Source organism: Pan troglodytes, chromosome 4 (assembly GCF_028858775.2).
Source record: "Pan troglodytes isolate AG18354 chromosome 4, NHGRI_mPanTro3-v2.0_pri, whole genome shotgun sequence".
Classification (NCBI taxonomy): domain Eukaryota; kingdom Metazoa; phylum Chordata; class Mammalia; order Primates; family Hominidae; genus Pan; species Pan troglodytes.
Window position 1 is genome coordinate 140,716,919 of NC_072402.2, and position 15,662 is coordinate 140,732,580.

The window sequence follows — 15,662 nt, forward strand, 5'->3', positions numbered from 1 at the left end:
TAAAACTATGGTATATTCAAACATTAAATTTCAACTCAGAAGTAAAAAGGACTAAAGGTATTGGTTCACACCACAACATGGATGAATATTAAAAATTTTATGCTGAGTGCAATCCCATTACTGGGTATATACCAAAAGGATTATAAATCATATAAATCATTCTATAAAGACACATGTACATGTATGTTTATTGCAGCACTATTTACAATAGCAAAGACTTGGAACCAATTCAAATGCCCATCAATGATAGGCTGGATAAAGAAAATGGGGCACATATACACCATGGAATACTATGCAGCCATAAAAAAGAATGAGGTCATGTCCTTTGCAGGGACATGGATAAAGCTGGAAGCCATCATTCTCAGCAGACTAACATAGGAACAAAAAACCAAATACTTACATGTTCTCACTCATAAGTGGGAGTTGAACAATGAGAACACATGGACGCAGGGAGGGGAACATCACACACCAGGGCCTGTCGGGGGATGGGAGGCAAGGGGAGGGAGAGCATTAGGACAAATACCTAATGCATGCAGGGCTTAAAATCTAGATGACGGGTGGATAGGTGCAGCAAACTAACATGGCACATGTATACCTATGTAACAAACCTGCATGTTCTGCACATGTATCCCACAACTTAAAAAAAAAAATTTATGCTGAGTGAAACAGAGTAGCTATAAAAGAATATATATGATGTAAGTCTGTTTGTATAGTGATCTAGAATAAGCATAACTAATTGGGGGTGCAAAACAAAACAGAACAGTGGTTGCCAGTGCATGGGGTATGTGAGGGGTGGGAGTAAGATGGAAGGAGGTCTGAGGGAACTATCTGAGGTGATGTTTCTATCTTGATAGAGGTTTAGCTTACATGGGTTTATGAAATTGTCACAATTCATGATTGGCATGCTTAAGAATTATGTATTTTATTGTATGTACATTTTACATTTAAAAATGGACAAATATTGAACTTTAGATGATATGTGTTCTGAAATGTTTAAAAGTGCTGATATCTGCAACTCCTCTTAAAATTTATTAAAAAGCAAGATGGACTGATGGATGATAGAAAGATGGCTAGATATGTGATAAGGCAAATATAGCAAAATATGAACAACTGTAGAATGGAGGTGATGGGTATATGCATGTTTACTGTCTCTTCTTTCATCTTTTCTGTATGTTTGAGAATTTTTATAAGGGCATGTGGATTGGGAGTAAATGTGCTGTTCTGGCTGGCCTAAGTCACACTATTCCTGGAGTTGGAAGTGGAGTGGATTCTGCCTGTGATGGAGGTGGGGGACCCACACAGAGTGCAGAATTCTAGAATCTACAGTTCCATTTTAGAAACCTCATTCTGCTCCTTGGGAGTTGTGGGAGAATACTGAGATACTCCATGTGATCACAGTGCTGGGGATACCCTTTACTGCCAGCTCAAAGCAACAGAATAAAAGAGTGAATATTCTCAGAATCTCTTGTTGCATCTATACGAGTTGGCATCAAGATTATTTTTGGATTTGGGGTAGGAAACTCAGCTTCGAGTCATAGATCTAGAAATGCAGTCCTCTGAACTGACAGCTGTCTGTGGCAAGGGAAGAAGTCACCTTTCCCTGTGTCTGTGTTGGATAACATAACATTCACCTTCTGCCTCTCCAAGGGGCATTGTGGGGATGAAGGCGATCATGAACGTGCTTTGAGTTTGTCTGACTGCATCAGCCTCGAGTTGCAATGAAGACAGCTATGCATGCCACTGCCCGGAACCTCCTGGAAGGAGGGACTGGAGGTTGAAAGGAGCAGCATAGTGCTGTGACTCACTCTCTGCCCGTTGTTTCTCCTGGGCTGGGCCCCACTTGGGCAGCAGAAGAGCCTTATGAGCTCCTACTTTGGTGTCCTGCATACCATCCCGAGGAATTTCTCATATGCAGTTTTCTAAAGCACAAAAGAGCAAGGTTCTCTCTTCTGCTAACAGAGCTGTATAACTATTTCCAAAAACACTGGGTTGGGGGTTGGGGGTTGGGGGTTGGGGAGGGGAGCACATAAAGACATTTTCTGTTTAGTATTTCAGTTTCTTTTGGGAGGATGGGAGGTGGTCTCTCCTCTCACCATGAAAACGGCATGCTGACAGATGAGTGGGTTCACATCCACTTTTTAATGTTGCATCAGCCTGAAGCCAGGAAGTGCTAGAGCCGTAAGACTCCTCACACTGTGACCTGGCCACATCCTACATACATGTCAGCTTGCACGCCATCTCCTTAACTGTCATGCACTTGATAGCAAATAAGCTTGTGCCCTTTCTGCTGCCTTTAAAAATTTCCTGAAACACTTTTCTGACTTGCACATTACTTAGATTTCTTTCTTCCTCTTTTGCATCCAGTTTTTGTTTATGTTGGCTGTGACTCCAATCTTCGGTTGAAAGCTAGGGAAGTTGCTTATAAAGGTTTTCAGGATTGCTGAATATGAAATGCAAGGAAATTGCATAACATTGCAGTGTTTCCTCCTCTTGTTGCTTGCTTGTTACCCAAAATACAGTAGTTCCTTCTAGAAGCTTGAAGAAATTTGGCAGATCCTACCCTCTGATGGTCTATTGTGGTCTAGAGAGTCAGTGTTATCCTGATTTGAGGTTGAATTTTTCTTAAGGTCAAACAACAAAGCTTCCTGAATTATAACTATGGCAACAGTGTTTATGTAACACACAAATCAAAGTCACGGGGTAGCGGAGGAGAAGCACCCACAACAATCAGTGTTAATAACCCCAGAACAGTTAGCCTGTGCCTAATTCACCAGAACCAAAAACAAGTTAAAATAAATGGCCTACTCCTTCACTGGTTATTGGGGTGTGACCTACCACCTACATGCTCCAGGAGGAGCTGTTTCACCTTTTCTCTTGAAACTATATCAGCTTAATTTGAAATTTCTCGCAGAGAACTGCGGTAAGTGCCAGTGACACTCAAAATGTGAAAGCATTGCCATAAGGATAATTTGCTCATCAAGGTCATCATGACCTGCCTCTGACCTGCAGAGAAAGACCCAGACGAAGGAATGCGCATCCTTAAGCCCCTTGTCCTTTAATGAGGAATAATTTCTTGGACACTGAATATATGCAAACACTTAGATGCCACATAGATCACTTCCCCTATACCCTGCCCCATAGAAATGTAAAATTGACCTTGATTGGAGATTGGAAATGATAAGAATGAAAAATTATATTTGGAAGTATTAAATTCTGTAGAATATAGACTGTAGGAGCAGTAAGAGATCAAAGAAACGAGAGATTAAGGTTGTCTGCAGCCATCAAGTAAGTTAGGAAATATTTGTGGAGTAAGGAAAAGGGAAATAACGTTTTTGAGCACCTCCAGTCCCTGTGATAACTATTTTAAATTCTGTTAATACTCTCATAAGTATTATTACTTAGCTCTACTTTGCAATGAGAAAGCAGACTCAGAAATGTTGAATGATTATCTAAGGGCGCATAGTTCAAAAGTGGTAGAACCAGGTGACAAAATAAAAACTTCATCCAGATTAAATTTAAAGGAGTTTAATTGAGCTATGAACAATTTGCGAATTGGGCAGCCCCCAGAATCACCACAGATTCAGAGAGACTCCAGGGATGCCTCGTGGTCAGAACAAATTTATAGACAAAAAAAAAAAAAAAAAAAAGGAAAGTGACGTACGGAAATCAGAAGTAAGGTACAGAAACAACTGGATTGGTTACAGCTTGGTGTTTGCCTTATTTGAACATAGTTTGAACACTCATCAGTGTATAAGTGGTTGAGGTATGGCTGCTGGGATTGGCCAAGACTCAGCTGTTGTTATAGGTAAATTTTCCTAAGTTAGGTTTTCAACCTTGTCTACCTATTAAGTTAGGTTACAGTTAGTCCACAAGGACTCAGATATAGGAGCATGGAGTCCTTCTCAGGCCATATTTAGTTTGCTTTAACACAGACCTTAATGTCAAGTTTCCAAAGCCCACAGCATGCTCCATCCACCACTTGACTCAACTTCATCCAAATCCATTTCTCCCTGTTTTGGAATCTGTCCAGGGCCTATACCAGTGAAAGGGTTAGGCTGACAATGATTAAACCTCAAATGCAGCGAAATTAATCAGCCCAGGAATGCCCGGGATGCCTTCTAGACAGAAGGGGGCTTAGGTCTGTGTGTAAGAGGATGCTGGGTCAGCCTCCTGCTTTAGTGGACCATGAAGAGCTCCTGTCAGTTATTTATGTTCAGCTGAAATCTGCCTTCCTGGGGACTCCACCCTGACCTTCATCTCTGTTCAGCACAATAAGATTTCCCCTTCGTCACATCACTGCCCTTTGAGAATCTGAAGACTGGTATTGTGATGTTTTGAAGCCTTCTCTTCTCCAACCAACACTGTGGTTTAGGGAAACACATCTTGCAGAGCAAGTGAGCAGAGCCAGAGGGTGGAGCCAACAAGAACCAGGATATAGCCAATGTCAAGGTCTAGGTGAGAAGGCAAAGACAATCTGACCTTGGGCAATAGAAGAAGAAGTGGGGATGAGGAATAGGTTCAAGACATATGAAAGTAATAGAAGTGATACAACTAGGAACTGATTGGATATGTGAGGTAGAAGGAATGGGAAATTCAAGGATGACAGCACAGTTTCTCGTTCAACTTTGTTGCACATTTTTCTCCTTCACTCTAGAGTTCCCTATAAAGCACAAGTAGGCTTTTCTGTCATGCACTTAAAAAAAAAAAATTACCACAACTCTTGTCTGCGAGCAACAGAAACACAACTAAAAAATAAAAAGGATGTTATTGATATACTATAGAAAGAGCAGGGATGAGCTTCTGATATGTTAAGATAAAAGGGCTCAAATGATACCATCAGAATCCCATGTCCCTTCATTCATGGCTCTGCATTTCTTTGTTTGACCTTTTCTGCTCAAGGCTTTGCCTGTGTGGTAGCCGAAGTTGGCCTCAAAAGCTTCAGGTATGCATCCTGTTTTCCTAGCAACACAAGGCCTCATTTCCCATAATTGTAATAAAAAATGAGTGAGTGTCATCGGCTGAGTTTGGCTTGGGCCAATCATATGTGCAGTAGGATGCATAGTCTGGATCACATGCAACAAACCTGAAGATGGAGTTGGGATCAGCCCCACCCAAACCATATGAACTTGCCTTGGCAGGGAGGTGGCTCCCCAAGGAAAATGAGGGTGGTATCCCTGGAAAAAGAGGGGCATGGATGTTGAACAGTAGTATTCACGGGTGTCCAGAGCACTTTTTTCCCCCAATGTTACTGAGGAATAATACTAAGAGATAAGTTGCTTATATCCACAAGGTACAAAGCAACAGGCAATGCTTGAACTAATGGAAAGGAAAGTTTATTTTTCTATTCATCATCATTGTTGTAATCATGTTTTGAACAGCAAGCAGCAGTTTTTGTTCACCAGCAAGAAGGCTTCCGGGGCTGTTAAAAGACTCTGTCTTTTGGATGGCTGTAGGAGCACAGCCATTTGGTCACTTTTTATTGGGCCATTTTCTAAGAGACTGCCTAGTCTTGAGATGCCTCTGATTGTGTAGGGGAAGGGACTCGGCACCAACAGGTACAGAACCCCTTTCTTAGCCCTTATTTCAGAACTCCCCAGTGGTACCATAGGCTCCAAAACTATTAGAAGCATTCGTTGTCACCTGGTGGATGTAGAGCTAACACACAGCGGTGGAACATAGAAAATAAATGGCTATGTGAGGGATTTTGATAGCCTTGAGTTAAGCCAAATAAGATAAATCTGTATCCTGTTTTCTCCTAGGAAGGCCTGAATTGTCTGTTTCCACTCCCTTGTAAGAAAGATTCATAGAGAATTTGCCAGGTGTTGGGGAGAACAAAGCGGTCACCTGGACACCTGAGCACACATCTAGCTTTCCTTTTCTGTCTGGCCAATGCATTGTCCTCACCAACTCCACCTTTAGTGTTTTTTCTGGTTTTTTTTTTTTTTTTTAAATTGCAGTTTCTCTCTTATGCTCTCTATTTATCCAATCAGTACTTTCTGAGTGGCTGGCTATGTGCTAGTTACTGAACCCCCTTTATGTATAATTCTACAGGGTAAGAGCAAGGTCTTGACATTGGTTCAGGAATCGGTCTTTGGGAAGTGCCATCAACTATATTTTTATTGGTTTCACATTTGAGGGAGCCTCCCTAAGACAGCAAGTGCAACAGTGGTAGCAGTGGAAAGGGAAAGCCTGGCAGAGTATTGTCAGCTGAGAAACAGAAAAGTAGCAACAGCCATCTTATTTTTGCTCCACTGAGCACATTTCACCACTCAGACCATGGTGATGAGAGTCACATTTCTGATGGGAGGAGGAGGAAGAACCAATAGCTGGCTCCCTGGCTCTGACCCCTTGAGTTGAGACACATCCTTATTTACTCCAGGCTATTCATGCTTCAGATTCAAACAATTCCTTCCCAAAAGCTTTTCCAAGTGTGGCCTGTGGCCCATGGGTGAAAAGAGAAGCCCTGATCTAGAAAAATCATGTCCATTCATGGGTGGCATTCCACAGACTAAGGGTGTCTTACTAGTAACTTCTCAGGGGTGTTATTAAAAGTTCCTAAGCCTGGGCACAGTGGCTCATGCCTGTAATCCTAGCACTTTGGGAGGCCGAGGCGGGTGGATTGCCTGAGCTCAGGAGTTCGGTGAAACCCCATCTCTACTAAAATACAAAAAATTAGCCAGGTGTGGCCTGTAGTCCCAGCTGCTCAGGAGACAGGAGAATCGCTTGAACCCAGGAGGCAGAAGTTGCAGTGAGCCGAGATCGCACCACTGCACTCCAGCCTGGTTGACAGCAAGACTCTGTCTCCAAAAAAAAAAAAAAAAAAAAAAAAAAAAGTTCCTAAATTTAGCCTGTATTAGTGTTTGCCGAGCATTCTAATGTGCTCAACTGAGAAATCTGCCACAGAGTCTTTGGCAACCCTGGCCAGTTCTCTCTGTATGTGCTGATAGGTTTTAGGAGGGTTGTTTTTTGGGCATCCTAAAATGTCTCAAGCTGGTTGTGGTTTTTAATTACTGCCACACTTGTATTAATTGGAAGTTTGTAGAATTCCTGTTATGCTTAAATTGGGTGGAAATTTTGTTATTACATAATGGTTGCATTGTTGCCATTTTAATTACTGCTTAGCCTCTTTTGAGTTCTTTGTTAATTGGCAGGCTATTTTTCCTCTGGAAAGCAGGACTGGGTGGAGAAGTTGTATGAAGTTGTGGCTGAGTACAGACTCTACTGTGCTCTGCCTAAATCGAATCCTGGCTCTGTAATTTGCTAGTATGTAACCTTTGGAAAGTTAATTAACCCATATGATGCTATGAAATAGAGGCAGGTGTAGTACCCCATAGGCTTGAGGATGAAATAAAATCATTCGTTTAAACGCTTAGTATGGTGCTTGGCACATAATTGATAGTGAAAAAGTGGTTGGTGGCAGGTGGCTATTTTTATGTTTGATTGCTGTTTTAAAAAAGATTAAGAACCATTGATTTAAACGTTGACCTTAGATTGTCTCCTTTCCTTTCCCTTCATCTCTTAATTAGTTTCAGTTGGTTATATTACATTGCCAACAAGACCAATGCCACAGGGTCCCTCAAATGACATTTCCCATCCTTAGCCATTTATCCCATAGGGGATACATTTCCATCACCAGAAGAGGCTTTTTGTTTTGTTTTTTTAAACACAAAGTGGGAAGAGAAGGAAGGAGGAAAATGACAGTGATGAAGATGAAAGTTAATCCTTATAGAATGTTCAATAGGCCATAGAATTTACATTCAGTGCTGTGTTGAATATTGTATATCTATGATTCCATTTAATTATTACAACAATCCTAAGTGGTGGAGAGTGTTACTATCCCCCTTTTTCAGATGGCAAGACTGAGGTCTAGGGATGATAACTGATGTGCATGTTAGCCAATAAACAGTAAAGTTGGACTTTGAACCTAAGCAGTAGATTACTACACATCTGTTGCCACTGACAGACACAATTCAAAAGAGCAAGCTCTTTTGACTCTAGTGATGGTGGACCCATTTTGTCATGCAGAGGAGATGAGATGGTATTTGATGGTGTAGAACCAGCCTGTTGTTTCAAGATGTTGACACATTGCCTTATTCAGTGTGTCTCCACATTGGTACATCAGGGGAACAACCAGGTGGGAGGAGACTTGGAGAAAACCTCAGGGGATCATAGAGTTTGGATGTGCATTTGGGTAAAGATGGTGCAGTTTAGAGAGGAGCATCAGTTTTAAACAAATTTCCTTATGAACCTATTTCCCCAGCATCTTTATTTTGTCCAGATTTTGATCCAAAGTGTGGTATGGCTAAGCTCTAATGCAGCTGTGTGTGAAAGGGAAAAGTTAGACTGTTTTGTCAAATTTTTGCTTTACTTATGTCTTTAATATCTACATTTGAAAAACAAGCCTCTCTGTTTTCTCAGTATGGCTTGGATAATGGTAATAAAGGTACTCATAGAAAAATTCTGGGAATCCAGATGACTCTGTGTATTCTCTGTTAATTCTGTAGGGACATGTAAACTGAACTGGCTCAGCAGTGAACAGAATTTATTGCAAAATCACATCTTGGTGCAGAGGAAGCATATGAAGGCTTTCCTCGCCCTCCTTTGATTTATTAAATTGTACTTTCATTGCAGCTTCTGGGTAAGGACTCAGAATTGCAGTGCCCTGTGATTTGTATCAAAGAGCTACTCTCCGCCCCTGGTGTTTATCATCAGGCTCGAACCCTGTGGTTCAGAGAGAATATGAAGTGTTACTTCTACACTAGATGCCAGCTGGTTGCATGGGTTGGTGGTAAATACTCCAGGCTAGAATCAGAAGGCTGTTCCCAGTTTCATTTTCTTTCTGACTCAGGGCAAGTTCTTCCTTCTGGTGATTCACCTGCCCAGCTGCCCACAACATCTCACCTTTATCATCGTCAGCATCATCATCGTCGTCATTGTCATCATCGTCATCACAATGACTTATTGATCATGTGGTTAGTGGTTAAGTGCTTGGGCTCTGGAGACAGACCGTGGGAGTTCCTGTCTGGACTCTGCCCATTTCCAGCTGTCTGACCTTGGCCATGTGACCTAACTTCTCTAATGCCTCAGTTTTCTCATCTCTGTGAAAGGAATAATTAGGCTGGTATGAGAACCGAATAAGACAATGCACACAGAATGCTTGGCATGATGTCTGGCACATGGCAGGGGTTTTGTCATCATCATCATTATTAATTTCTATCTGTCATAATTATTCTTTAATGATTCTTAGATGGATCGTGATAAGATAAAGTAAACACATGTAATTTCTCTTCTTCAGAAGCATATACTTGAAAATAGATACTTGTTGGCACGGATCTTTAACAAATCTTCATATACAATGGTCAGTAGAAACTAGACTATACCTACATCAAAGTATAGAAACCCAAAGGAGGTAATGTTCCCAGGTTTTAGAGTACTCAGATAGAGCTTAGCTTCAGTTGGGTTGTCAAAGGTGCATTAACTGTTTCAGTCTTCTGAGGAGCCACAGATCAGGCATTTAGTGCCCCTTGTCCGCTTGGGTTGCTCCTGGAGAGTTGAGTTCTATTGTATTAAGGTAGATGCTCTCAAGAGGCTTACCTGAAAGCATATAAATTTGAGATTGCTAATCATAAGACAAAGCTATGGTCAAAGTGATCTTTCAGGACATTGCTCTTGCCTCTGAACCTCAGTCTGATGCTAGTGGGCAACTGTGAGATCTGTAGAAGAAGGATAGCCCAGAGCAGACTGACCATTTCTAAAGGGTGAATTGCATGCTCTTTGCTTCTGTCAGTATAGAAGGTATTTATGAACCATAATACCAACCACTGGAGTGACTTGGTAGTGATATACATTTGCCACTGCCTAGAAAGGTAAAAGGGTATTGGAACATCCTTTTAGAGGCAAGATAGAATAGTACACCACTGACCAGCTCTGTGTCCTTAGACAAACTGTGTAACCACTCTGGGTCTCAGGTTCCATATCTCTAAAATGTGAATAATACTAGACCTCATCCATATGGTGGTTGCAAGGATTAGATGTTGCCATGTGTGGTGCTTGGTAAGTGCTAGGTAAACAAAACCATTCCTGCTTAGTGCTGTGACTGAGCCACCATCTGGTTGCTTCCCCACCCTGGGCCTTCTTTGTTGGGCCCTGTAGTCACAAAGTCCTGGTAAGCAGGATTTGTTAGCTTCATTTCAAAACTCATTCTCTTTGGCTCATTAACCCAAACCAGACAGAGATTAACAGCCTGGCCTCAGAGGAGCAGGTAAGTACATGTTTCTGGTGCCTTTGACTCATTGATTATCCTTCTCCAATTCAGGAAATGCTTGGGTGTTCCAGGAAGGGGTCTCCCGAGACCCAGGAAACCTTGAAAGAGAGTAATTTGGCACAAATTCATCTCCTAATGAAGGAGGGCTGGAAGTCCTGCATTTTACTATTCCTTCTGGATTTTGCCAGCTATAAATAGAAGCAAGTTTCCCTTGGATAGAATGTTTGAATTTACTAGGAGAAATGCAGGGATCAAGGATGGCTGAAAAAAAATACTTGCCAAAGTGTGGTCTTCTCTTCTGCACTTCCCTTGCCCAACTTTCCAAGGTTAGTGAATGCCGGTCAGCATGGATTGCTGGTCCTAGCTATTACACTGTGACCCATTTCACTCACAGGTCACAAGGCTCTGCAGGATCGGATTGCTGCCCCTCTGCCCTATCCTTATCTCCTACCCCTCTCTGCATTGCACTGATTGCTAACCACACTGGCCTTCTTCCTTCAAATGCAATGACTTTTCACCTTCCAAGGACCTGTACTTTCTGTTGGCACTAGCCCCCACATCTTCCCAAGGAGGTACCCCTCATCATTCAGGCCTGGCGCAAACGCAAACGTCATCTCTTCCGAGAGGCATTTCCTCGCTAAAGTCCACAATAAACCCCCGCTTTTTTTTTTTTTTTTTTTTTTTACTTTCTCCAATGTACTTATCAATATTTGAAGTAATCATAAATGTGCATCTGTTTATTTCTGTTTTCTTCAGTAATTGGAAAGTTTTATGAGAGCAGAGATTACAGATGTCTAGTTCATCTGTATCCCCAGCACCTGGAACGTTGCCTGACCATTATAAGCACACAGTAAATATTTGTTAAATACATGGATAAGTAAACGAATTGCAAGCAACATGGGAAATTACTATTTAGGAGGTCTTCAAACTTTTCAAAGCCGCTATGCCCTTCTTCAATAGCCACATGAGTAAAATGGATAAAAGCCAAGGGAGGGGTCATTTGGTCTTAGCTTCTCTCCAACCCCTTTGTTTGTGCAGGTGCTGTGGGGCTCAATTTGGAAACCATGATCTAGCTCAAGTTCATTTATATAGATGATAAAGATGCTGCTGAGGGAGAGTGGGCCACTGTGTTTCCTCTTTTAAATAGAAATTACACAACCTCTATGTCAGCCTCCACCTGGACTTGGTGGTGACTTTTGCCCTCCCCTCAAATTCCATGAATGTTAAGCATTTCTTTTCTCAGTAGTAGAGTCCAAAGCGCTTGCATTGTGTTGTGCTGTTTCAGTATATTTCTTTGGCACAGTCTCATTTGATGTTCACAGCAGCTCTGGCTGAGTTAGTCAGAAAAACCTATCATCGCCCACATTTTATAGATGAAGAAATTAAAGTTCAGCAAGATGAAGTTACCAATGGGGAAGCCCAGGCCAGGATCAAAATCTTTTGACTCCTTATCTCTAGAGCTTTTAGGTATATGCATTGATGCCTTTTCATTCATTAGACAATCCTCTTTAAGTACAGAAACCTGTTCTCTTTATCCTCATCTTTCTGACCTTTAATAAGTGGCCTGGTAGCTTTAGTTTTCTTTAGAAAATTAATAATAAAATGGGATGATTTGTTATATTTAGAGCTTGATAATTCAAAGACCTTCTGGGGCGACTCCTTCAGTTTATGGATGAGGCAATAGATGCCCAGAGAGGCTAAGAGACCTAATGACACAAAGCAGCTGAAGGGCCAAGTGGGACCTCTTGACCAGCCATTCTCCGTCATATTTCTTAAGTGAAAAATCCCTTTCTGGATTTAATGGTTCTTTTCAGAGGTAGTTGCCTTGGTTTCTTTAGGGGTTAAATAAGTGCTTCTCAACTGAGAGTAGCCATTAGAGTCACTGGAGGGATATATTTATATATATACATACATGTGTATATATATATATATATATACACATGTATATATATATACATATATACACGTGTATATATGTATATATATATATATATATAATGATCAGGTTCACCTTATGCCTTTCTATACCTACAGAACCTTAATGACCAAAGAAGGGCTTGGGTTCTATGATTTTTTTTCATTTATTTATTTAAGACGGAGTCTTGCTCTGTTGCCCAGGCTGAAGTGCAGTGGCGTGATCTCGGCTCACTGCAAGCTCGACCTCCTGGGTTCATGCCATTCTCCTGCCTCAGCCTCCCAAGTAGCTGGGACTACAGGCGCCCGCCACCATGCCTGGCTAATTTTTTGTGTTTTTTAGTAGAGACGGAGTTTCACCATGTTAGCCAGGATGGTCTCGATCTCCTGACCTCATGATCCACCCGCCTGGGCCTCCCAAAGTGCTGGGATTCCAGGCATGAGCCACTGTGCCCGGCCGATTTTTTTCTTTTCTAAAGTAGAGGTTTCATCTTGTTTAATTATGACAGCATATCAGAGATGGGCAAACTGTGATCCAAAGACTGAATCCAGCCCACCACCTTCTTTTGTAGAGCCCATAAGCCAAGCATCATATTTACAAACAAATATCTATAATTGACTTTATAAGGAATACTAACTTTGAGTACCAATTAAGCTAAATATCAACCTCTCTTAAAAAAAACTTATTCTTCTGATTAGTAGGCTTGCATTTCAGAAAATCATACTCAAATATTATTAGATTTTAAATTTTGTCAAAAAATGTATGAAAATTTGCTTTCTATCTTGTTGTAGAAGTACCTACATAATGTCATTGATTTTGCCTCTTGGCCCACAAAGCATAAAATGTTAATGTCTGACCCGTTGCAGGAAAAACTTGCTGACCCTTGCAATATGTCATTGTCTCTTTTATATTGGGCATTTTCTTTTTCTTTATTGGGGTACTTTCCCTTTTTGTGATTTACATTATTTAAGGGGTTTCTATGGAAAATATATATTCTCCTTATAACATTCAAATTTCTAGAAGTATGTAGAGTAAAAAGTAACAGTTCCCACTCCCCAGTATTAACAGTCAACAGTTTTTGATGTAAAGGTCCTGACTTTGCCACTAACTAGCTGTGAGACATTAGTTAACCCCTCTAGGCTTCATATTCTCCATCTGTGAAACAGTGATAATAACAGCTCCTGCCCAACAGAATTGTCATGTTGATGATTTCAGATCATTCATGTGAAATGCTTAGCACATTGCCTGGTGCGCAGTTCATGCTTAATGATTTGTAACTAATTTTAATTTTTTTCTCTTTTCTATTTATGTACGCATATACATTTACTTGCTTTCTTAAAAAGAGGGAATTTTTTTTTACACAATAAAGTTGCACAGATGATTCTGATGCACACACACTTAAGAACAACTAAAGTAAATACTGAGAAGTAGATAATTATTGAATGGGTTCATGTTTGGGAGCCAGAAATTACCTTCCACTTCATGGTGCAAACTAGGGAAAATGAGGAAGATAATGGTTTTCTGCAGTGAACCTATAGGGTGGTATACAATGCACATAAGTGAATTTTTATTTTTATTTTCCAGGTCTACAACTCGAACAAAGACAGCCAGAGTGAAGGGAGTAAGTACGATGCTTGGGTAACCTTCTACAGCCGGGGTTGGGAGTGGGCTTTGAGAAGTTGCTACTCCAGGTGTGAACCACCAGGCGGTGCTGTGGGCGTGTTGGGTTGGCTCCAGTTCCCGAGTGCAGTGGGACATGCCTCCACCCCAACTTTCCGCCAGTGACTCCAGAGGGACGGTAAGTGAGCCTGGCTGGCAAGGCTGTAGTGTAGTGACACCTTGCATTGAAATAATGGGTCACACTTTACAAAGCATTCTCGTGTACATTATCTCCTTTAATCGTAGGTCTTAAGACTATAGCTCGTCACCACTTAAAAGTTACTTAATACAACAATACTCAACTCCCGGAGAGCCTTATCCTGTGGGAAAGCCAAAGTTGCTGTTGCCTCCAGCACGGTCTCGCTCAAAGGACTGGAGAGGCAATAACTATGTTAGGTGATTTCTTAGTAACTGTTTTCTTTGTGGTCTCTTGTGGGAGGAAAGAATGGAGATGAATTCTATGGTAATATTCCTCTCTAATGGAAGTGTCCCTGGGCAGCCTCTGTAGACTGTAGTGCATTTGCCCTGCTGCTGCCTGTAAGCACTCTGGTTAATCATGATTTCCATGGGTACCTGTAACCTTGTAAAGGCAATGGGATTAAACTGAACCTGCAACTGGTAGAATGTTTGGGCTGATTATCTCCTTGGTGTATAGGAGAAAAAACAAAATCCTTCCAGGTTGCTGCAAGAGTACAAAGGAAATCCTGTCACCTTGCTTTGTAAAATCCACTTGAGAAAAAATTTAAAGGTTGCCCTACTGTGAATTCCAGTTGTGTTAGGAAAATCAGTAGAACAGTGCCTCTCCATGTGGACCAAAGGATGAAGTTGTTTTTTTGTGAAAGCCATTACAGGACAGAGATTTCCCCCCCCCCTTTCTTTCTCTTCAAAATATAATTTTTTACCCAGGAGTTTTGTATGAAATATTAACTAATTTGGAATGCCTGCTGTGGGTAGGTTGAGAGGCCTTTATGAGATGGAAAAAAAATGTTCCCCTCCACCTCCAAAAAAAATAAAATGAGCAAGGGAAAAATTTCAAGTAAATATGCAAGGAAACAAAGAAGTAATTCCACCCTACCCCACCCTTAATTAGGTAAGATTGTTTTAGAACACTTGAAGTCAACTCTGACTAACTGAGGCAAAAACAACAGTAACAATAATGAAGGAATGTGTAAGGCTGTATGGTAGCTCGTAGTAAGGTCAGAGGAGCTGAAAAGCTAGGCTTGAGAATAGACAAGTTCTGGAGACCTAGGAACCCGGTGAGAAAGGGTCTTCTGGATAATACGATAAAGCTCTAAACTGTTTGTAGTCCTTGCCTCACCTTTCTGAACATTGAGATTTCCAGGCAACAAGTTGGTCTAATTTGGGTCCACCCAGGGAAAAACTGTACATTTTGATTGAGAGTTTCAAGACTGCTGCAAAAAATGGGAACAGAGTAGTTTCCCAGAGGGAAATCAGGGAAGCCATCAGGACCAGAGGGGATGGATGCCAAGCAGGCTACACTAACAGATACTCACACCTGGCCCTGCCTGGGACACATTGCCTCCATAATAAAGGACCCAAGAGTGGTGGGGTGGGGGAGGAGAGGCACGTGAATGGAGACCTCCCCCTACACCAGCCAGAAGTTTACTTTTAACTTGTGACCTTATGAACCTACATCTCTCTACTTGGGATAAATCCCAATAGATTTGAAGGACAGCCATGGTTCTAGTGGTGGGCATCCCAACTGGTTCTGACATTTCTTAAGGCATTTCGAGAATATGCTTTGGAATCCTTAAAAAAGTGACCACCCTCTAACTCCCCAATGGCTTATCCTAAAGAAATCAT

General features: G+C 41.4%; 1 protein-coding gene across 28 annotated transcripts in view; it reads left to right on the forward strand.

Moving 5' to 3' along the window:
• ARHGAP26 (Rho GTPase activating protein 26) overlaps nucleotides 1-15,662 on the forward strand; it is a 458,375-nt gene that overhangs the window by 229,839 nt on the left and 212,874 nt on the right. For all 28 annotated transcript variants that reach the window (XR_008548285.2, XR_010157341.1, XR_010157342.1 and 25 more), the window contains exon 12: nucleotides 13,764-13,800. Coding sequence is in view for 19 of the 28 variants with exons in the window: in XM_016953982.2 (XP_016809471.1) it covers nucleotides 13,764-13,800 (37 nt within the window). In the remaining 9 variants the exon portion in view is untranslated. The remainder of the gene's footprint in view (nucleotides 1-13,763; nucleotides 13,801-15,662) is intronic.